At 33.6% G+C, this 27,352-nt stretch overlaps 1 protein-coding gene across 1 annotated transcript in view; it reads left to right on the top strand.

Moving 5' to 3' along the window:
* The first annotated feature begins 387 nt into the window (after positions 1–387).
* LOC142750203 (RING finger protein 11-like) overlaps positions 388–27,352 on the top strand; it is a 52,240-nt gene continuing 25,275 nt past the window's right edge. The window contains exons 1-2 of the mRNA XM_075859104.1: positions 388–609; positions 6,542–6,711. Coding sequence (XP_075715219.1) covers positions 511–609; positions 6,542–6,711 — 269 coding nt within the window. The 5' untranslated portion in view covers positions 388–510. The remainder of the gene's footprint in view (positions 610–6,541; positions 6,712–27,352) is intronic.

The raw sequence follows: 27,352 nt of genomic DNA, 5'->3' as shown, positions 1-27,352 counted from the left end.
GGAACCACACTCTGATGTCTTCGTTATTCGGCGCCATCTATGGCGCTTTGTATGACTTTTATCATTACAATGCAGTTAAATTAAGAAAAAAAACAACTAATCCCCATGCAATTTTCTCCAACCTATGGCACTCCGCAGCTATTGTGAAACTACAACTCCCAGCATGCCTTAACAGCTGCAGGATGTCAGGGCATGCTGGGAGTTGTAGTTTTACAACAGCTGGGCTGTCACAGCTTAGAGAACAAACATGTGTAATCAACACAAAGGTAACTAATAACTGCAATGACATCTTTCTGTGGGATTACTGCTTCCTGGATGAGGACTGTACACCACGTGACTGGAAATCCCGATCACGTGTCTAGAACGGCGCAGGCCATTGACGTCACTACATTGCGTAGCACAGGGGGATGTCGGGAGATGTAGTTTTGTAAACACAGACTTCCCGGACGTGAGGAGTGTAAACAGCCTGGAGCTGGAGTCCCGGGGTAACGGGAGCCCCGGGATTGGGGTATGGGGAACTGCCTGTCATCGCAGACAGCAGATGATCTGTCCCTGCTCAACGATTCAGACGGGGCTAGCTTGCCAGGGGAGCCCCCACCTCCATACCAGGTGACTGCCCCTTCATTGTCACACTGTATATGTAACGTAGTCGCCATATATTCTATTGTAGTGATATGTGTGTCATGGCGCTATTACAAACATTATATATCTCTTGTGCTGAGTCTTATATTAGTTATTACGAATACCTTCCCCCAGCCTTTGTCTTGAGTGACTGGTGACCCCCCACAATACCATGGTGATTCATGGTTGTCACTCACCAGCCCCATCACCTGTTACTAAGCAACCACCTACATGGCTGCCATTATAACCTGTTTTCCCAAACTCCTGAAAGGCAAATCTTCCTAAACGTGCAGCAGAATGTTCCCCGCCTCTTACATAAATGGGCAGATTTACCCTTCCAGGCTTTAGAAAAGCTGGGTGACAAGAGGTAGCTGTCACCCCCGGGCCCGGGAGCATGAGGGTCTTTTACCACATGAGAAGACGCAGACATTATAAATAGCACGTGGTAGGTGGGGGCTCTGACTTTATATCTGGGTCCAGTAGCTTCGAGTTATGTGTTGGTGACCCTTATAGACCGAGAGCTGCCTATATATATACACACACACACACACACACACACACACACACACACACACACACACACACACCCCACACCCATCATAAGAGTATACTGTGTGCGTCTCTATCTATCTATCTATCTATCTATCTATCTATCTATCTCATATCTCTCTATCTCATATCTATCTATCTATCTATCTATCTATCTATCCATCTATCCATCTATCTCATATCTATCTATCTATCTATCTATCTATCTATCTATCATCTATCTATCTATCTATCTATCTATCTATCTATCTATCTATCTATCTATCTATCTATCTATCCTCTGACTGGACTCCATCTGTCTGATATGAAGGTGTCAGATTTGACTCCTATACATCAGATCCAGCGCCCGGTGTGAGATGATCTTCTATTTCTGCATCAATTACTGTTGGCAGAGATCGAGCAGGAATAGAAGAGAACATGCAGCAGCTTCTGACCACGAGCAGGGGCTCCCACCGCCACCAGTGTTTACTCCTGACTTGCCGGATATAGACTGGGAACTAGGGTTGTCACGATACCAGAATTTGGACTTCGATACTTTGTGTAGTATTTCGATACCAAAATGATACTTTTGCCAACAATAATAATAATAAAAAAAGTTCTTCCATTTTCTGATGTGAGGCGGAGGTGTGATGAATTTTGAACCTCCATGTGCCTCACATTAACTGGTTCCCGACCGCTGGCTGTGTTTTTACGGCCATTGGTCAGGGTCCTTAAAACCCGAGCCATAGACTTTTTACGGCTCAGGTTTTAACTTGCTGCCCGCGCGATCGGGCAGCTGAATGTCGGGTCTCCGGCTGTCAGTGACTGCCGGGGACCCTGAGGAGAGGATAGAAGCAGCTTTCGCTGCTTCTGTCTTCTCTGATGACTTGCACACAGCGCTCAATGAACGCTGTGTATAGGAATAGAGGCAGCGTCGCTGTCTCTATTGGTCCCGGTGATCATGTGACTGGTCACATGATCGCTGGGTGCCGTTACTGAGAGACTGCTGCTGGGTCTTACTAGACCCAGCACAGCCCAGTTAGTGACAATCGTCACTATGAGAGGGCTGATTTCCCCTGTAACTGTGCAGCCCCAGTTACAGTGGAAAAACATGGTGTAAGGCCTCATGCACACGACCGTATTTTTTTCCCACCCGTAAATACGGGTCCTTGGTCACACGTATTCGACCCGTTTTGCACCAGTATTTACGGACCCGTGCACATAAATACGGGTCCGGTGTCACCCGTATTCCACCCGTATTTACGAGCACGTTTTTGGCTGAAAAATTGCACTGCACTAATCGGCAGCCCCTTCTCTCTATCAGTGCAGGATAGAGAGAAGGGACAGTCCTTTCTGTAATAAAAGTAAAAGAAATTCATATTTACCCGGCCGTTGTCTTGGTGACACGTCCCTTTCTTGACATCCAGTCCGACCTCCCTAGATGACGCACAGTCCATGTCACCGCTGCAGCCTGTGATTGACCTGTGATTGGCTGCAGCGGTCACATGGGCTGTAACGTCATCCAGGGATGTCGGACTGGATGTTAAGAGAGGGACGCGTCACCAAGACAACGGCCGGGAGACCGGACTGGAGGAAGCAGGAAGTTCTCGGTAAGTATGAACGTCTTTTATTTTATTTTTTTACACGTTGCTCTATATTCTGATCGGAATTCACTGTCCAGGGTGCTGCAAGAGTTACTGCCGATCAGTTAACTCTTTCAGCTCCCTGGACAGTGACTATTTACTGACGTCGCTTAGCAACGCTGCCGTAATGACGGGTGCACACATGTAGCCACCCGTCATTACGAGAGCTCCATAGACTTCTATGGGCTGTCCGTGCCGTTATTACGGCCTGAAATAGAACATGTTCTATCTTTTTCAACGGCACGGGCACCTTCAAGTAAGAAAACGGGAAGGTACCCGTGGGCAATAGAATTCTATGAGCCCGTTATTACGGGTCGTAATTACGACCCGTAATAACGGGAGTTTTTACAGTCGTGTGCATGAGGCCTACAAGAAAGAATAAAAATATATAAGGTTCCCCAAAGGTCTTTTTTGACCTTTGAGGGACAGACCATAGTAATAAAAAAATAGTAAAGTAAAGTGCAAAAAAAAATAAAATAATAAATACACATAAAATACCCACCCAAAAAAAAAACGGTCCCCCCGCCAATCATTGTTGTAACGCTAGCCCGGACCCAAATATAGACATGTAATATATTAACATTTACGGTAGACAATGACGATCACAAATAAAGGGTCTATTTTAGGGTAAAACTATGTTATTAACAAACAAAAAAATAGCTGAAATGTAAAAAAGCTTATTTTTTTACTATTATTTTCAAACTTTATGAATAAAAATTCTAAAATAGCAAAATAGGTGTGTATAAAAACGATAAAAAAAAGAAACCTGCATTGTCTACGGAAAAACCGACGCAAAAATCACGTAGTTAGCACAACAAATAAAAAAGTTAGAGCCATTTAACTAACACGTGCTAAAAATGGCTAAACGGTGTCTGGTCCTGAAGGCGCAAAATAGCCCGGTCCTGAACTGGTTAAAGGAAAGGTGTCGCTGGAGGCAGCAGCGGCGGCAGGAGCAGGTAAGTTATGTTTGTGTATGTGATGTGTGTATTATGTTCGTGTTATACTGTCTGATTACTACTGTATCTAATCCTCCTACACTGTGTGCCGCCATTTTCTGAGCGAATGCACAGTGTAGGAGGATTAGAAGATTCAACCCCCTCCTTCTCCTGGCACTAGCCAGAATAAGGGAGGGGGGATTGTGTGAGCACACTAGAGCGAGTGTGTCTACACCAAATTTGCAGCATAAAGCAATGAGGTTGCTTTACCACATGCCAATGCTGCAATTTTGGGAATTGCTCCCTCTAGTGACCAGCACATGGAAATGTTATAAATTTAGAATCTAATTTATATTTCCTGACTTGTGAAAAAATGTAAACAATGTTTAATCACTTAAATACTAACTGTTTAACTGAAAAAAATTAAAAAAAATTCTAGCGACACATTCCCTTTAATAGTAAATACGAATAATAATAATCTTTATTTATATAGCACCAACATATTCCGCAGCTCTTTACATGTACAGACAATATCAGACATTACATAGGGACAAAACTAATTTACAATTTAAATAAGAGGAGTGAGGACCCTGATCACAAGAGCTTACAATCTATGAGGAAATAAGTGAGACACAAAATGTAAGAAGTGCTTCTTCAGTACAATGGTCCGGCCATCTTTTCTACATATGGGGTAGTAACATGAAGCTGCATGAGCCGGTCACCAGGCAGTATCAGAGTATGACGGACATGAAGTGTATTAGGGGCAGGGAGTGTGGGGCATGCTGCTGAATGAGGGGTCAAGTTCTGAGAACTAATGTAATGACAGGGTAAAGGAAAGGAGTCAGATTAGGGAATGTTATAGGCCTGTCTAAATAGATGTGTTTTCAAGGCACGTTTAAAACTGTGGATATTGGGAATTAATCTGATTGTCTGGGGTAGCGCATTCCAGAGGACGGGTGCAGCATGAGAGAAATCCTGGAGACGGGAGTGGGAGGTTCGGATTATGGAGGATTTTAATCTAAGGTCGTTAGAGCGCGGGTAGGGTGGTAGACCGAGATGAGGGAGGAGATGTAAGGAGGTGCAGCACTGGGGAGAGCTTTGTGGGTGAGAGTAATAAGTTTGAATTTAATTCTGAAGGGGATGGACAACCAGTGTAGTGACTGGCACAGGGTAGAGGCGTTGGTGTAGCGGTCCAGGGCAGTGACTGGCACAGGGTAGAGGTGTTGGTGTAGCGGTCCAGGGCAGTGACTGGCACAGGGTAGAGGCGTTGGTGTAGCGGTCCAGGGCAGTGACTGGCACAGGGTAGAGGCGTTGGTGTAGCGGTCCAGGGCAGTGACTGGCACAGGGTAGAGGCGTTGGTGTAGAGGTCCAGGACAGTGACTGGCACAGGGTAGAGGCGTTGGTGTAGAGGTCCAGGGCAGTGACTGGCACAGGGTAGAGGCATTGGTGTAGAGGTCCAGGGCAGTGACTGGCACAGGGTAGAGGCGTTGGTGTAGCGGTTGGTCATAAATATGAGCCTGGTTGCTGCATTGAGGATAGGTTGGAGAGGGGAGAGTTTGGTGAGGGGGAAGACGACTAGTAATAAGTTATAGGAGAGTGAATCAGAGCAACAATGAGAGTTTTGGCGGTTTCCTCAGTAAGAAAAGGGCAGATTCTGGAGACGTTTTTGAGGTGAAGGTGACAGGAACATGAAAGTGATTGAATATAAGGGGAGAAGGAAAGGTCTGAGTCAAACATAACCCCAAGACAGCGGGCGTGCTGCTTAGGAGTGATGATAGTGCCACACACAGAGATGGAGACATCAGGTTTAGGGAGGTTAGTAGATGGTGGGAACACAAGGAGCTCAGTTTTAGAAAAATTCAGTTTCAGATAGAGAGAGGACATGATGTTCGAGACAGCGGACAGACAATCACTGGTGTTCTGTATTAGAGCAGGGGTGATGTCACGGGAAGAGGTATATAATTGGGTGTCATCAGCGTAGAGATGGTACTGGAAGCCAAATCTGCTGATGGTTTGTCCAATAGGAGCTGTGTAGAGAGAAAAGAGAAGCGGACCTAGGACTGATCCCTGAGGAACCCCGATATCAAGGGGAAGAGGAGAAGAACTAATGAGCAGGCACTGAAGACAGAGGGTGTCTTGTAGTGCGCCCACCATGTTCTCTGTCTTCAGTATCAGCGCTCATTAGTGCAGCGCTAGTCTCATCACCTCATGCTGACCGCGCGCACACACTTGTTAGGACTCGGCAATGGCTGTATTATACATGTATTACACAGCCGCAGCCTCGCTCTCATACATTCATGTGTTACTATACTTGGCTGTGTGGCCGCACGGCTTAGTATCGAAATACATGAAATAACGGTATTGAACCGTTTGAGGGTGCACAGTATCTAAACAGTATCCAAGTTTTGATGCATCGTGCAACCCTACTGGGAACACGCGTCCTGGTCAGTTTGCATTTTTTTCCCGCAACAAAACACAAATTGACGCGATGTGTGAACACAGCCATACACTCCCTACAAAGCTTATACACCGTATAACACAGCATGACATAGGACACCAAAGAGAGAATCCCTGTGTCATGCACTGTCCCCTGTGGTCCTACACTAGGCCTAACCGTGTATTAGTTTTGCTCGAAGTGTTTCTTACAATCATTGAGTCAATGTGAGTCCTTTCTCCTGTTGTGTGTGTGTGTTTTTTTTTTTTGATGGGGGGGGGGTGAATTAAGATTCATTTACATTTATTTTTTTCGTTTGGATACATTTTCCAAATTTCAATAACTAGTATTTATCTTGACAATTTTTACTTCTTTTTTAGGAACGGGAGCCAGTTCTTGTCTACCATCCCACACCCAGTCAGACCCGCCTTGCTACGCAGTTGACCGAGGAAGAACAGGTGTGGATTGCCCAGAGAATCGGCCTTATACAGCACTTACCTAAAGGCAGATATGACCCAGGATCCAAACCCTCTGAGAAGAAACCTAAAGAGTGAGTGATATTACACATTAAACTCATAATGTCATGAGACTATGATGCTTTATAATTCTGCCCCCTATGTACATGAATATAACTACTATAATACTGCCCCTATATACAAGAATATAACTACTATAATACTGCCCCCTATATACAAGAATATAACTACTATAATACTGCCCCCTATATACAAGAATATAACTACTATAATACTGCCCCTATATACAAGAATATAACTACTATAATACTACCCCTATATACAAGAATATAACTACTATAATACTGCCCCTATATACAAGAATATAACTACTATAATACTGCCCCCTATATACAAGAATATAACTACTATAATACTGCCCCTATATACAAGAATATAACTATAATACTGCCCCCTATACACAAGAATATAACTACTATAATACTGCCCCTATATACAAGAATATAACTACTATAATACTACCCCTATATACAAGAATATAACTACTATATTACTGCCCCTATATACAAGAATATAACTACTATAATACTGCCCCTATATACAAAAATATAACTATAATACTGCCCCCTATACACAAGAATATAACTACTATAATACTGCCCCCTATATACAAGAATATAACTACTATAATACTGCCCCCTATATACAAGAATATAACTACTATAATACTACCCCTATATACAAGAATATAACTACTATAATACTGCCCCTATATACAAGAATATAACTATAATACTGCCCCCTATACACAAGAATATAACTACTATAATACTGCCCCCTATATACAAGAATATAACTACTATAATACTACCCCTATATACAAGAATATAACTACTATAATACTGCCCCCTATATACAAGAATATAACTACTATAATACTGCCCCCTATATACAAGAATATAACTACTATATTACTGCCCCCTATATACAAGAATATAACTACTATAATACTGCCCCCTATGTACATGAATATAACTACTATATTACTGCCCCCTATGTACATGAATATAACTACTATAATACTGCTCCCTATGTACATGAATATAACTACTATAATACTGCTCCCTATGTACAAGAATATAACTACTATATTACTGCCCCCTATGTACATGAATATAACTACTATAATACTGCTCCCTATATACAAGAATATAACTACTATAATACTGCCCCTATATACAAGAATATAACTACTATAATACTGCCCCCTATATACAAGAATATAACTACTATAATACTGCCCCCTATATACAAGAATATAACTACTATATTACTGCCCCCTATGTACATGAATATAACTACTATAATACTGCTCCCTATGTACAAGAATATAACTACTATAATACTGCCCCCTATATACAAGAATATAACTACTATATTACTGCCCCCTATGTACATGAATATAACTACTATAATACTGCTCCCTATGTACAAGAATATAACTACTATATTACTGCCCCCTATGTACATGAATATAACTACTATAATACTGCTCCCTATATACAAGAATATAACTACTATAATACTGCCCCTATATACAAGAATATAACTACTATAATACTGCCCCTATATACAAGAATATAACTATAATACTGCCCCCTATACACAAGAATATAACTACTATAATACTGCCCCCTATATACAAGAATATAACTACTATAATACTACCCCTATATACAAGAATATAACTACTATAATACTGCCCCCTATATACAAGAATATAACTACTATAATACTGCCCCCTATATACAAGAATATAACTACTATATTACTGCCCCCTATGTACATGAATATAACTACTATAATACTGCTCCCTATGTACAAGAATATAACTACTATAATACTGCCCCCTATATACAAGAATATAACTACTATATTACTGCCTCCTATATACAAGAATATAACTACTATAATACTGCCCCCTATACACAAGAATATAACTACTATAATACTGCCCCCTATATACAAGAATATAACTACTATATTACTGCCCCCTATGTACAAGAATATAACTACTATAATACTGCCCCTATATACAAGAATATAACTACTATAATACTGCCTCCTATATACAAGAATATAACTACTATAATACTGCCCCTATATACAAGAATATAACTACTATAATACTGCCCCCTATATACAAGAATATAACTACTATAATACTGCCCCTAACTAATATAATACTGCCCCCTATATACAAGAATATAACTACTATAATACTGCCCCCTATATACAAGAATATAACTACTATAATACTGCCCCTATATACAAGAATATAACTACTATAATACTGCCCCTATATACAGGAATATAACTACTATAATACTGCTCCTACGTACAAGAATATAACTACTATAATACTGCCCCCTATGTACAAGAATATAACTACTATAATACTGCCCCCTATATACAATAATATAACTACTATAATACTGCTCCCTATATACAAGAATATAACTACTATAATACTGCCCCTATATACAAGAATATAACTACTATAATACTGCTCCTATATACAAGAATATAACTACTATAATACTGCCCCTATATACAAGAATATAACTACTATAATACTGCCCCTATATACAAGAATATAACTACTATAATACTGCCCCTATATACAAGAATATAACTACTATAATACTGCCCCCTATATACAAGAATATAACTACTATAATACTGCCCCCTATATACAAGAATATAACTACTATAATACTGCCTCCTATATACAAGAATATATCTACTATAATACTGCTCCCTATGTACAAGAATATATCTACTATAATACTGCCCCCTATGTACAAGAATATAACTACTATAATACTGCCCCTTATGTACAAGAATATAACTACTATAATACTGCCCCCTATATACAAGAATATAACTACTATAATACTGCCCCCTATATACAAGAATATAACTACTATAATACTGCCCCCTATATACAAGAATATAACTACTATAATACTGCCCCCTATATACAAGAATATAACTACTATAATACTGCCCCTATATACAAGAATATAACTACTATAATACTGCCCCTATATACAAGAATATTACTACTCTAATACTGCCCCCTATGTACAAGAATATAACTACTATAATACTGCCCCCTATGTACAAGAATATAACTACTATAATACTGCCCCTATATACAAGAATATAACTACTATAATACTGCCCCCTATATACAAGAATATAACTACTATAATACTGCCCCTATATACACAAGAATATAACTACTATAATACTGCCCCCTATATACAAGAATATAACTACTATAATACTGCCCCTATATACAAGAATATAACTACTATAATACTGCCCCTATATACAAGAATATAACTACTATAATACTGCCCCTATATACAAGAATATAACTACTATAATACTGCCCCCTATATACAAGAATATAACTACTATAATACTGCCTCCTATATACAAGAATATAACTACTATAATACTGCCTCCTATATACAAGAATATAACTACTATAATACTGCCTCCTATATACAAGAATATATCTACTATAATACTGCTCCCTATGTACAAGAATATATCTACTATAATACTGCCCCCTATATACAAGAATATAACTACTATAATACTGCCCCTATATACAAGAATATAACTACAATAATACTGCCTCCTATATACAAGAATAGAACTACTAAAATACTGTCTCCTATATACAAGAATATAACTACTATAATACTGCCCCCTATGTACAAGAATATAACTACTATAATACTGCCCCCTATATACAAGAGTATAACTACTATAATACTGCTCCCTATGTACAAGAATATAACTACTATAATACTGCCCCTATATACACAAGAATATAACTACTATAATACTGCTCCCTATATACAAGAATATAACTACTATAATACTGCTCCTATATACAAGAATATAACTGCTATAATACTGCCTCCTATATACAAGAATATAACTACTATAATACTGCTCCCTATATACAAGAATATAACTACTATAATACTGCTCCTATATACAAGAATATAACTGCTATAATACTGCCTCCTATATACAAGAATATAACTACTATAATACTGCTCCTATGTACAAGAATATAACTACTATAATACTGCCCCTATGTACAAGAATGTAACTACTATAATACTGCCCCTATATACAAGAATATAACTACTATAATACTGCCCCTATATACAAGAATATAACTACTATAATACTACCCCCTATATACAAGAATATAACTACTATAATACTGCCCCTTATATACAAGAATATAACTACTATAATACTGCTCCCTATGTACAAGAATATAACTACTATAATACTGCCCCCTATATACAAGAATATAACTACTATAATACTGCCCCCTATATACAAGAATATAACTACTATAATACTGCCCCCTATGTACAAGAATATAACTACTATATTACTGCCCCCTATGTACATGAATATAACTACTATAATACTGCTCCCTATGTACAAGAATATAACTACTATATTACTGCCCCCTATGTACATGAATATAACTACTATAATACTGCTCCCTATGTACATGAATATAACTACTATAATACTGCCCCTATATACAAGAATATAACTACTATAATACTGCCCCTATATACAAGAATATAACTATAATACTGCCCCCTATACACAAGAATATAACTACTATAATACTGCCCCCTATATACAAGAATATAACTACTATAATACTACCCCTATATCCAAGAATATAACTACTATAATACTGCCCCCTATATACAAGAATATAACTACTATAATACTGCCCCCTATATACAAGAATATAACTACTATATTACTGCCCCCTATGTACATGAATATAACTACTATAATACTGCTCCCTATGTACAAGAATATAACTACTATAATACTGCCCCCTATATACAAGAATATAACTACTATATTACTGCCTCCTATATACAAGAATATAACTACTATAATACTGCCCCCTATACACAAGAATATAACTACTATAATACTGCCCCCTATATACAAGAATATAACTACTATATTACTGCCCCCTATGTACAAGAATATAACTACTATAATACTGCCCCTATATACAAGAATATAACTACTATAATACTGCCTCCTATATACAAGAATATAACTACTATAATACTGCCCCTATATACAAGAATATAACTACTATAATACTGCCCCCTATATACAAGAATATAACTACTATAATACTGCCCCTAACTAATATAATACTGCCCCCTATATACAAGAATATAACTACTATAATACTGCCCCCTATATACAAGAATATAACTACTATAATACTGCCCCTATATACAAGAATATAACTACTATAATACTGCCCCTATATACAGGAATATAACTACTATAATACTGCTCCTACGTACAAGAATATAACTACTATAATACTGCCCCCTATGTACAAGAATATAACTACTATAATACTGCCCCCTATATACAAGAATATAACTACTATAATACTGCTCCCTATATACAAGAATATAACTACTATAATACTGCCCCTATATACAAGAATATAACTACTATAATACTGCTCCTATATACAAGAATATAACTACTATAATACTGCCCCTATATACAAGAATATAACTACTATAATACTGTCCCTATATACAAGAATATAACTACTATAATACTGCCCCCTATATACAAGAATATAACTACTATAATACTGCCCCCTATATACAAGAATATAACTACTATAATACTGCCCCTATATACAAGAATATAACTACTATAATACTGCCCCCTATGTACAAGAATATAACTACTATAATACTGCTCCTATGTACAAGAATATAACTACTATAATACTGCCCCTATATACAAGAATATTACTACTCTAATACTGCCCCCTATGTACAAGAATATAACTACTATAATACTGCCCCCTGTGTACAAGAATATAACTACTATAATACTGCCCCCTATATACAAGAATATAACTACTATAATACTGCCCCTATATACAAGAATATAACTACTATAATACTGCCCCTATATACAAGAATATTACTACTCTAATACTGCCCCCTATGTACAAGAATATAACTACTATAATACTGCCCCCTATGTACAAGAATATAACTACTATAATACTGCCCCTATATACAAGAATATAACTACTATAATACTGCCCCTATATACAAGATTATAACTACTATAATACTGCCTCCTATATACAAGAATATAACTACTATAATACTGCTCCTATATACAAGTATATAACTACTATAATACTGCCCCTATATACAAGAATATAACTACTATAATACTGCCCACTATATACAAGAATATAACTACTATAATACTGCCCCCTATATACAAGAATATAACTACTATAATACTGCCTCCTATATACAAGAATATAACTACTATAATACTGCCTCCTATATACAAGAATATAACTACTATAATACTGCCTCCTATATACAAGAATATATCTACTATAATACTGCTCCCTATGTACAAGAATATATCTACTATAATACTGCCCCCTATATACAAGAATATAACTACTATAATACTGCCCCTATATACAAGAATATAACTACAATAATACTGCCTCCTATATACAAGAATAGAGCTACTAAAATACTGTCTCCTATATACAAGAATATAACTACTATAATACTGCCCCTATATACAAGAATATTACTACTCTAATACTGCCCCCCATATACAAGAATATAACTACTATAATACTGCCCCCTATGTGCAAGAATATAACTACTATAATAATGCCCCTATATACAAGAATATAACTACTATAATACTGCTCCTATATACAAGAATATAACTACTATAATAATGCCCCTATATACAAGAATATAACTACTATAATACTGCCTCCTATATACAAGAATATAACTACTATAATACTGCCCCTATATACAAGAATATAACTACTATAATACTGCCCCCTATATACAAGAATATAACTACTATAATACTGCCCCTAACTAATATAATACTGCCCCCTATATACAAGAATATAACTACTATAATACTGCCCCCTATATACAAGAATATAACTACTATAATACTGCCCCTATATACAAGAATATAACTACTATAATACTGCCCCTATATACAGGAATATAACTACTATAATACTGCTCCTACGTACAAGAATATAACTACTATAATACTGCCCCCTATGTACAAGAATATAACTACTATAATACTGCCCCCTATATACAAGAATATAACTACTATAATACTGCTCCCTATATACAAGAATATAACTACTATAATACTGCCCCTATATACAAGAATATAACTACTATAATACTGCTCCTATATACAAGAATATAACTACTATAATACTGCCCCTATATACAAGAATATAACTACTATAATACTGTCCCTATATACAAGAATATAACTACTATAATACTGCCCCCTATATACAAGAATATAACTACTATAATACTGCCCCCTATATACAAGAATATAACTACTATAATACTGCCCCTATATACAAGAATATAACTACTATAATACTGCCCCCTATGTACAAGAATATAACTACTATAATACTGCTCCTATGTACAAGAATATAACTACTATAATACTGCCCCTATATACAAGAATATTACTACTCTAATACTGCCCCCTATGTACAAGAATATAACTACTATAATACTGCCCCCTGTGTACAAGAATATAACTACTATAATACTGCCCCCTATATACAAGAATATAACTACTATAATACTGCCCCTATATACAAGAATATAACTACTATAATACTGCCCCTATATACAAGAATATTACTACTCTAATACTGCCCCCTATGTACAAGAATATAACTACTATAATACTGCCCCCTATGTACAAGAATATAACTACTATAATACTGCCCCTATATACAAGAATATAACTACTATAATACTGCCCCTATATACAAGATTATAACTACTATAATACTGCCTCCTATATACAAGAATATAACTACTATAATACTGCTCCTATATACAAGTATATAACTACTATAATACTGCCCCTATATACAAGAATATAACTACTATAATACTGCCCACTATATACAAGAATATAACTACTATAATACTGCCCCCTATATACAAGAATATAACTACTATAATACTGCCTCCTATATACAAGAATATAACTACTATAATACTGCCTCCTATATACAAGAATATAACTACTATAATACTGCCTCCTATATACAAGAATATATCTACTATAATACTGCTCCCTATGTACAAGAATATATCTACTATAATACTGCCCCCTATATACAAGAATATAACTACTATAATACTGCCCCTATATACAAGAATATAACTACAATAATACTGCCTCCTATATACAAGAATAGAGCTACTAAAATACTGTCTCCTATATACAAGAATATAACTACTATAATACTGCCCCTATATACAAGAATATTACTACTCTAATACTGCCCCCCATATACAAGAATATAACTACTATAATACTGCCCCCTATGTGCAAGAATATAACTACTATAATAATGCCCCTATATACAAGAATATAACTACTATAATACTGCTCCTATATACAAGAATATAACTACTATAATAATGCCCCTATATACAAGAATATAACTACTATAATACTGCCTCCTATATACAAGAATATAACTACTATAATACTGCTCCCCATGTACAACAATATAACTACTATAATACTGCCCCTATATACAAGAATATTACTACTCTAATACTGCCCCCCATATACAAGAATATAACTACTATAATACTGCCCCCTATGTGCAAGAATATAACTACTATAATAATGCCCCTATATACAAGAATATAACTACTATAATACTGCTCCTATATACAAGAATATAACTACTATAATAATGCCCCTATATACAAGAATATAACTACTATAATAATGCTCCTATATACAAGAATATAACTACTATAATACTGCTCCTATATACAAGAATATAACTACTATAATACTGCCCCCCATATACAAGAATATAACTACTATAATACTGCCCCCTATGTGCAAGAATATAACTACTATAATAATGCCCCTATATACAAGAATATAACTACTATAATACTGCCCCCTATGTACAAGAATATAACTACTATAATAATGCCCCTATATACAAGAATATAACTACTATAATACTGCCTCCTATATACAAGAATATAACTACTATAATACTGCTCCCCATGTACAACAATATAACTACTATAATACTGCCCCCTATGTACAAGAATATAACTACTATAATACTGCCCCTATATACAAGAATATAACTACTATAATACTGCCCCTATATACAAGATTATAACTACTATAATACTGCCTCCTATATACAAGAATATAACTACTATAATACTGCTCCTATATACAAGTATATAACTACTATAATACTGCCCCTATATACAAGAATATAACTACTATAATACTGCCCACTATATACAAGAATATAACTACTATAATACTGCCCCCTATATACAAGAATATAACTACTATAATACTGCCTCCTATATACAAGAATATAACTACTATAATACTGCCTCCTATATACAAGAATATAACTACTATAATACTGCCTCCTATATACAAGAATATATCTACTATAATACTGCTCCCTATGTACAAGAATATATCTACTATAATACTGCCCCCTATGTACAAGAATATAACTACTATAATACTGCCCCTATATACAAGAATATAACTACAATAATACTGCCTCCTATATACAAGAATAGAACTACTAAAATACTGTCTCCTATATACAAGAATATAACTACTATAATACTGCCCCCTATGTACAAGAATATAACTACTATAATACTGCCCCCTATATACAATAATATAACTACTATAATACTGCTCCCTATATACAAGAATATAACTACTATAATACTGCCCCTATATACAAGAATATAACTACTATAATACTGCTCCTATATACAAGAATATAACTACTATAATACTGCCCCTATATACAAGAATATAACTACTATAATACTGCCCCTATATACAAGAATATAACTACTATAATACTGCCCCTATATACAAGAATATAACTACTATAATACTGCCCCCTATATACAAGAATATAACTACTATAATACTGCCCCCTATATACAAGAATATAACTACTATAATACTGCCTCCTATATACAAGAATATATCTACTATAATACTGCTCCCTATGTACAAGAATATATCTACTATAATACTGCCCCCTATGTACAAGAATATAACTACTATAATACTGCCCCTTATGTACAAGAATATAACTACTATAATACTGCCCCCTATATACAAGAATATAACTACTATAATACTGCCCCCTATATACAAGAATATAACTACTATAATACTGCCCCCTATATACAAGAATATAACTACTATAATACTGCCCCCTATATACAAGAATATAACTACTATAATACTGCCCCTATATACAAGAATATAACTACTATAATACTGCCCCTATATACAAGAATATTACTACTCTAATACTGCCCCCTATGTACAAGAATATAACTACTATAATACTGCCCCCTATGTACAAGAATATAACTACTATAATACTGCCCCTATATACAAGAATATAACTACTATAATACTGCCCCCTATATACAAGAATATAACTACTATAATACTGCCCCTATATACACAAGAATATAACTACTATAATACTGCCCCCTATATACAAGAATATAACTACTATAATACTGCCCCTATATACAAGAATATAACTACTATAATACTGCCCCTATATACAAGAATATAACTACTATAATACTGCCCCTATATACAAGAATATAACTACTATAATACTGCCCCCTATATACAAGAATATAACTACTATAATACTGCCTCCTATATACAAGAATATAACTACTATAATACTGCCTCCTATATACAAGAATATAACTACTATAATACTGCCTCCTATATACAAGAATATATCTACTATAATACTGCTCCCTATGTACAAGAATATATCTACTATAATACTGCCCCTATATACAAGAATATAACTACTATAATACTGCCCCTATATACAAGAATATAACTACAATAATACTGCCTCCTATATACAAGAATAGAACTACTAAAATACTGTCTCCTATATACAAGAATATAACTACTATAATACTGCCCCCTATGTACAAGAATATAACTACTATAATACTGCCCCCTATATACAAGAGTATAACTACTATAATACTGCTCCCTATGTACAAGAATATAACTACTATAATACTGCCCCTATATACACAAGAATATAACTACTATAATACTGCTCCCTATATACAAGAATATAACTACTATAATACTGCTCCTATATACAAGAATATAACTGCTATAATACTGCCTCCTATATACAAGAATATAACTACTATAATACTGCTCCCTATATACAAGAATATAACTACTATAATACTGCTCCTATATACAAGAATATAACTGCTATAATACTGCCTCCTATATACAAGAATATAACTACTATAATACTGCTCCTATGTACAAGAATATAACTACTATAATACTGCCCCTATGTACAAGAATGTAACTACTATAATACTGCCCCTATATACAAGAATATAACTACTATAATACTGCCCCTATATACAAGAATATAACTACTATAATACTACCCCCTATATACAAGAATATAACTACTATAATACTGCCCCTTATATACAAGAATATAACTACTATAATACTGCTCCCTATGTACAAGAATATAACTACTATAATACTGCCCCCTATATACAAGAATATAACTACTATAATACTGCCCCCTATATACAAGAATATAACTACTATAATACTGCCCCCTATGTACAAGAATATAACTACTATATTACTGCCCCCTATGTACATGAATATAACTACTATAATACTGCTCCCTATGTACAAGAATATAACTACTATAATACTGCCCCCTATATACAAGAATATAACTACTATATTACTGCCTCCTATATACAAGAATATAACTACTATAATACTGCCCCCTATACACAAGAATATAACTACTATAATACTGCCCCCTATATACAAGAATATAACTACTATATTACTGCCCCCTATGTACAAGAATATAACTACTATAATACTGCCCCTATATACAAGAATATAACTACTATAATACTGCCCCCTATATACAAGAATATAACTACTATAATACTGCCCCTAACTAATATAATACTGCCCCCTATATACAAGAATATAACTACTATAATACTGCCCCCTATATACAAGAATATAACTACTATAATACTGCCCCTATATACAAGAATATAACTACTATAATACTGCCCCTATATACAGGAATATAACTACTATAATACTGCTCCTACGTACAAGAATATAACTACTATAATACTGCCCCCTATGTACAAGAATATAACTACTATAATACTGCCCCCTATATACAAGAATATAACTACTATAATACTGCTCCCTATATACAAGAATATAACTACTATAATACTGCCCCTATATACAAGAATATAACTACTATAATACTGCTCCTATATACAAGAATATAACTACTATAATACTGCCCCTATATACAAGAATATAACTACTATAATACTGTCCCTATATACAAGAATATAACTACTATAATACTGCCCCCTATATACAAGAATATAACTACTATAATACTGCCCCCTATATACAAGAATATAACTACTATAATACTGCCACTATATACAAGAATATAACTACTATAATACTGCCCCCTATGTACAAGAATATAACTACTATAATACTGCTCCTATGTACAAGAATATAACTACTATAATACTGCCCCTATATACAAGAATATTACTACTCTAATACTGCCCCCTATGTACAAGAATATAACTACTATAATACTGCCCCCTGTGTACAAGAATATAACTACTATAATACTGCCCCCTATATACAAGAATATAACTACTATAATACTGCCCCTATATACAAGAATATAACTACTATAATACTGCCCCTATATACAAGAATATTACTACTCTAATACTGCCCCCTATGTACAAGAATATAACTACTATAATACTGCCCCCTATGTACAAGAATATAACTACTATAATACTGCCCCTATATACAAGAATATAACTACTATAATACTGCCCCTATATACAAGATTATAACTACTATAATACTGCCTCCTATATACAAGAATATAACTACTATAATACTGCTCCTATATACAAGTATATAACTACTATAATACTGCCCCTATATACAAGAATATAACTACTATAATACTGCCCACTATATACAAGAATATAACTACTATAATACTGCCCCCTATATACAAGAATATAACTACTATAATACTGCCTCCTATATACAAGAATATAACTACTATAATACTGCCTCCTATATACAAGAATATAACTACTATAATACTGCCTCCTATATACAAGAATATATCTACTATAATACTGCTCCCTATGTACAAGAATATATCTACTATAATACTGCCCCCTATATACAAGAATATAACTACTATAATACTGCCCCTATATACAAGAATATAACTACAATAATACTGCCTCCTATATACAAGAATAGAGCTACTAAAATACTGTCTCCTATATACAAGAATATAACTACTATAATACTGCCCCTATATACAAGAATATTACTACTCTAATACTGCCCCCCATATACAAGAATATAACTACTATAATACTGCCCCCTATGTGCAAGAATATAACTACTATAATAATGCCCCTATATACAAGAATATAACTACTATAATACTGCTCCTATATACAAGAATATAACTACTATAATAATGCCCCTATATACAAGAATATAACTACTATAATACTGCCTCCTATATACAAGAATATAACTACTATAATACTGCCCCTATATACAAGAATATAACTACTATAATACTGCCCCCTATATACAAGAATATAACTACTATAATACTGCCCCTAACTAATATAATACTGCCCCCTATATACAAGAATATAACTACTATAATACTGCCCCCTATATACAAGAATATAACTACTATAATACTGCCCCTATATACAAGAATATAACTACTATAATACTGCCCCTATATACAGGAATATAACTACTATAATACTGCTCCTACGTACAAGAATATAACTACTATAATACTGCCCCCTATGTACAAGAATATAACTACTATAATACTGCCCCCTATATACAAGAATATAACTACTATAATACTGCTCCCTATATACAAGAATATAACTACTATAATACTGCCCCTATATACAAGAATATAACTACTATAATACTGCTCCTATATACAAGAATATAACTACTATAATACTGCCCCTATATACAAGAATATAACTACTATAATACTGTCCCTATATACAAGAATATAACTACTATAATACTGCCCCCTATATACAAGAATATAACTACTATAATACTGCCCCCTATATACAAGAATATAACTACTATAATACTGCCCCTATATACAAGAATATAACTACTATAATACTGCCCCCTATGTACAAGAATATAACTACTATAATACTGCTCCTATGTACAAGAATATAACTACTATAATACTGCCCCTATATACAAGAATATTACTACTCTAATACTGCCCCCTATGTACAAGAATATAACTACTATAATACTGCCCCCTGTGTACAAGAATATAACTACTATAATACTGCCCCCTATATACAAGAATATAACTACTATAATACTGCCCCTATATACAAGAATATAACTACTATAATACTGCCCCTATATACAAGAATATTACTACTCTAATACTGCCCCCTATGTACAAGAATATAACTACTATAATACTGCCCCCTATGTACAAGAATATAACTACTATAATACTGCCCCTATATACAAGAATATAACTACTATAATACTGCCCCTATATACAAGATTATAACTACTATAATACTGCCTCCTATATACAAGAATATAACTACTATAATACTGCTCCTATATACAAGTATATAACTACTATAATACTGCCCCTATATACAAGAATATAACTACTATAATACTGCCCACTATATACAAGAATATAACTACTATAATACTGCCCCCTATATACAAGAATATAACTACTATAATACTGCCTCCTATATACAAGAATATAACTACTATAATACTGCCTCCTATATACAAGAATATAACTACTATAATACTGCCTCCTATATACAAGAATATATCTACTATAATACTGCTCCCTATGTACAAGAATATATCTACTATAATACTGCCCCCTATATACAAGAATATAACTACTATAATACTGCCCCTATATACAAGAATATAACTACAATAATACTGCCTCCTATATACAAGAATAGAGCTACTAAAATACTGTCTCCTATATACAAGAATATAACTACTATAATACTGCCCCTATATACAAGAATATTACTACTCTAATACTGCCCCCCATATACAAGAATATAACTACTATAATACTGCCCCCTATGTGCAAGAATATAACTACTATAATAATGCCCCTATATACAAGAATATAACTACTATAATACTGCTCCTATATACAAGAATATAACTACTATAATAATGCCCCTATATACAAGAATATAACTACTATAATACTGCCTCCTATATACAAGAATATAACTACTATAATACTGCTCCCCATGTACAACAATATAACTACTATAATACTGCCCCTATATACAAGAATATTACTACTCTAATACTGCCCCCCATATACAAGAATATAACTACTATAATACTGCCCCCTATGTGCAAGAATATAACTACTATAATAATGCCCCTATATACAAGAATATAACTACTATAATACTGCTCCTATATACAAGAATATAACTACTATAATAATGCCCCTATATACAAGAATATAACTACTATAATAATGCTCCTATATACAAGAATATAACTACTATAATACTGCTCCTATATACAAGAATATAACTACTATAATACTGCCCCCCATATACAAGAATATAACTACTATAATACTGCCCCCTATGTGCAAGAATATAACTACTATAATAATGCCCCTATATACAAGAATATAACTACTATAATACTGCCCCCTATGTACAAGAATATAACTACTATAATAATGCCCCTATATACAAGAATATAACTACTATAATACTGCCTCCTATATACAAGAATATAACTACTATAATACTGCTCCCCATGTACAACAATATAACTACTATAATACTGCCCCCTATGTACAAGAATATAACTACTATAATACTGCCCCTATATACAAGAATATAACTACTATAATACTGCCCCTATATACAAGATTATAACTACTATAATACTGCCTCCTATATACAAGAATATAACTACTATAATACTGCTCCTATATACAAGTATATAACTACTATAATACTGCCCCTATATACAAGAATATAACTACTATAATACTGCCCACTATATACAAGAATATAACTACTATAATACTGCCCCCTATATACAAGAATATAACTACTATAATACTGCCTCCTATATACAAGAATATAACTACTATAATACTGCCTCCTATATACAAGAATATAACTACTATAATACTGCCTCCTATATACAAGAATATATCTACTATAATACTGCTCCCTATGTACAAGAATATATCTACTATAATACTGCCCCCTATGTACAAGAATATAACTACTATAATACTGCCCCTATATACAAGAATATAACTACAATAATACTGCCTCCTATATACAAGAATAGAACTACTAAAATACTGTCTCCTATATACAAGAATATAACTACTATAATACTGCCCCCTATGTACAAGAATATAACTACTATAATACTGCCCCCTATATACACAAGAGTATAACTACTATAATACTGCTCCCTATGTACAAGAATATAACTACTATAATACTGCCCCTATATACACAAGAATATAACTACTATAATACTGCTCCCTATATACAAGAATATAACTACTATAATACTGCCTCCTATATACAAGAATATAACTACTATAATACTGCTCCTTATATACAAGAATATAACTGCTATAATACTGCCTCCTATATACAAGAATATAACTACTATAATACTGCCCCTTATATACAAGAATATAACTACTATAATACTGTCTCCTATATACAAGAATATAACTACTATAATACTGCCCCTATGTACAAGAATATAACCACTATAATACTGTCCCCTATCTAGAAGAATATAACTACTATAATACTGCTCCTATATACAAGAATATAACTACTATAATACTACCCCTATATACAAGAATATAACTACTATAATACTGCTCCTATGTACAAGAATATAACTACTATAATACTGCCCCTATGTACAAGAATGTAACTACTATAATACTGCCCCTATATACAAGAATATAACTACTATAATACTGCCCCTATATACAAGAATATAACTACTATAATACTACCCCCTATATACAAGAATATAACTACTATAATACTGCCCCTTATATACAAGAATATAACTACTATAATACTGCTCCCTATGTACAAGAATATAACTACTATAATACTGCCCCCTATATTCAAGAATATAACTACTATAATACTGCCCCCTATATACAAGAATATAACTACTATAATACTGCCCCCTATGTACAAGAATATAACTACTATAATACTGCCCCCTATTTACACAAGAATATAACTACTATAATACTGCTCCCTATATACAAGAATATAACTACTATAATACTGCCCCTATATACAAGAATATAACTACTATAATACTACCCCCTATATACAAGAATATAACTACTATAATACTGCCTCCTATATACAAGAATATAACTACTATAATACTGCCCCCTATATACAAGAATATAACTACTATACTACTGCTCCCTATATACAAGAATATAACTACTATAATACTGCCCCCTATATACAAGAATATAACTACTATAATACTTCCTCCTATATACAAGAATATAACTACTATAATACTGCCCCCTATATACAAGAATATAACTACTATATTACTGCCCCCTATATACAAGAATAGAACTACTATATTACTGCCCCCTATACAATAGAACTACTATAATACTGCCCCTATATACAAGAATATAACTACTATAATACTGCTCCTATATACAAGAATATAACTACTATAATACTGCCCCCTATATACAAGAATATAACTACTGTAATACTGCCCCCTATATACAAGAATATAACTACTATAATACTGCTCCCTATGTACAAGAATATAACTACTATAATACTGCTCCTATATACAAGAATATAACTACTATAATTCTGCTCCTATATACAAGAATATAACTACTATAATACTGCTCCTATGTACAAGAATATAACTACTATAATACTGCCCCCTATATACAAGAATATAACTACTATAATACTGCTCCTATATTCAAGAATATAACTACTATAATACTGCTCCTATATACAAGAATATAACTACTATAATACTGCTCCTATATACAAGAATATAACTACTATAATACTGCCCCCCATATACAAGAATATAACTACTATAATACTGCCCCCTATGTGCAAGAATATAACTACTATAATAATGCCCCTATATACAAGAATATAACTACTATAATACTGCCCCCTATATACAAGAATATAACTACTATAATACTGCCCCTATATACAAGAATATAACTACTATAATACTGCCCCTATATACAAGAATATTACTACTCTAATACTGCCCCCTATGTACAAGAATATAACTACTATAATACTGCCCCCTATGTACAAGAATATAACTACTATAATACTGCCCCTATATACAAGAATATAACTACTATAATACTGCCCCCTATATACAAGAATATAACTACTATAATACTGCCCCTATATACACAAGAATATAACTACTATAATACTGCCCCCTATATACAAGAATATAACTACTATAATACTGCCCCTATATACAAGAATATAACTACTATAATACTGCCCCTATATACAAGAATATAACTACTATAATACTGCCCCTATATACAAGAATATAACTACTATAATACTGCCCCCTATATACAAGAATATAACTACTATAATACTGCCTCCTATATACAAGAATATAACTACTATAATACTGCCTCCTATATACAAGAATATAACTACTATAATACTGCCTCCTATATACAAGAATATATCTACTATAATACTGCTCCCTATGTACAAGAATATATCTACTATAATACTGCCCCCTATATACAAGAATATAACTACTATAATACTGCCCCTATATACAAGAATATAACTACAATAATACTGCCTCCTATATACAAGAATAGAACTACTAAAATACTGTCTCCTATATACAAGAATATAACTACTATAATACTGCCCCCTATGTACAAGAATATAACTACTATAATACTGCCCCCTATATACAAGAGTATAACTACTATAATACTGCTCCCTATGTACAAGAATATAACTACTATAATACTGCCCCTATATACACAAGAATATAACTACTATAATACTGCTCCCTATATACAAGAATATAACTACTATAATACTGCTCCTATATACAAGAATATAACTGCTATAATACTGCCTCCTATATACAAGAATATAACTACTATAATACTGCTCCCTATATACAAGAATATAACTACTATAATACTGCTCCTATATACAAGAATATAACTGCTATAATACTGCCTCCTATATACAAGAATATAACTACTATAATACTGCTCCTATGTACAAGAATATAACTACTATAATACTGCCCCTATGTACAAGAATGTAACTACTATAATACTGCCCCTATATACAAGAATATAACTACTATAATACTGCCCCTATATACAAGAATATAACTACTATAATACTACCCCCTATATACAAGAATATAACTACTATAATACTGCCCCTTATATACAAGAATATAACTACTATAATACTGCTCCCTATGTACAAGAATATAACTACTATAATACTGCCCCCTATATACAAGAATATAACTACTATAATACTGCCCCCTATATACAAGAATATAACTACTATAATACTGCCCCCTATGTACAAGAATATAACTACTATATTACTGCCCCCTATGTACATGAATATAACTACTATAATACTGCTCCCTATGTACAAGAATATAACTACTATATTACTGCCCCCTATGTACATGAATATAACTACTATAATACTGCTCCCTATGTACATGAATATAACTACTATAATACTGCCCCTATATACAAGAATATAACTACTATAATACTGCCCCTATATACAAGAATATAACTATAATACTGCCCCCTATACACAAGAATATAACTACTATAATACTGCCCCCTATATACAAGAATATAACTACTATAATACTACCCCTATATCCAAGAATATAACTACTATAATACTGCCCCCTATATACAAGAATATAACTACTATAATACTGCCCCCTATATACAAGAATATAACTACTATATTACTGCCCCCTATGTACATGAATATAACTACTATAATACTGCTCCCTATGTACAAGAATATAACTACTATAATACTGCCCCCTATATACAAGAATATAACTACTATATTACTGCCTCCTATATACAAGAATATAACTACTATAATACTGCCCCCTATACACAAGAATATAACTACTATAATA

The sequence above is a fragment of the Rhinoderma darwinii genome, chromosome 3 (genome assembly GCF_050947455.1).
Source record: "Rhinoderma darwinii isolate aRhiDar2 chromosome 3, aRhiDar2.hap1, whole genome shotgun sequence".
NCBI classification, from domain to species: Eukaryota; Metazoa; Chordata; class Amphibia; order Anura; family Rhinodermatidae; genus Rhinoderma; species Rhinoderma darwinii.
The sequence above is the reverse complement of the archived record's forward strand: the minus strand, read 5'-3'. Positions and strand labels throughout refer to the sequence as shown.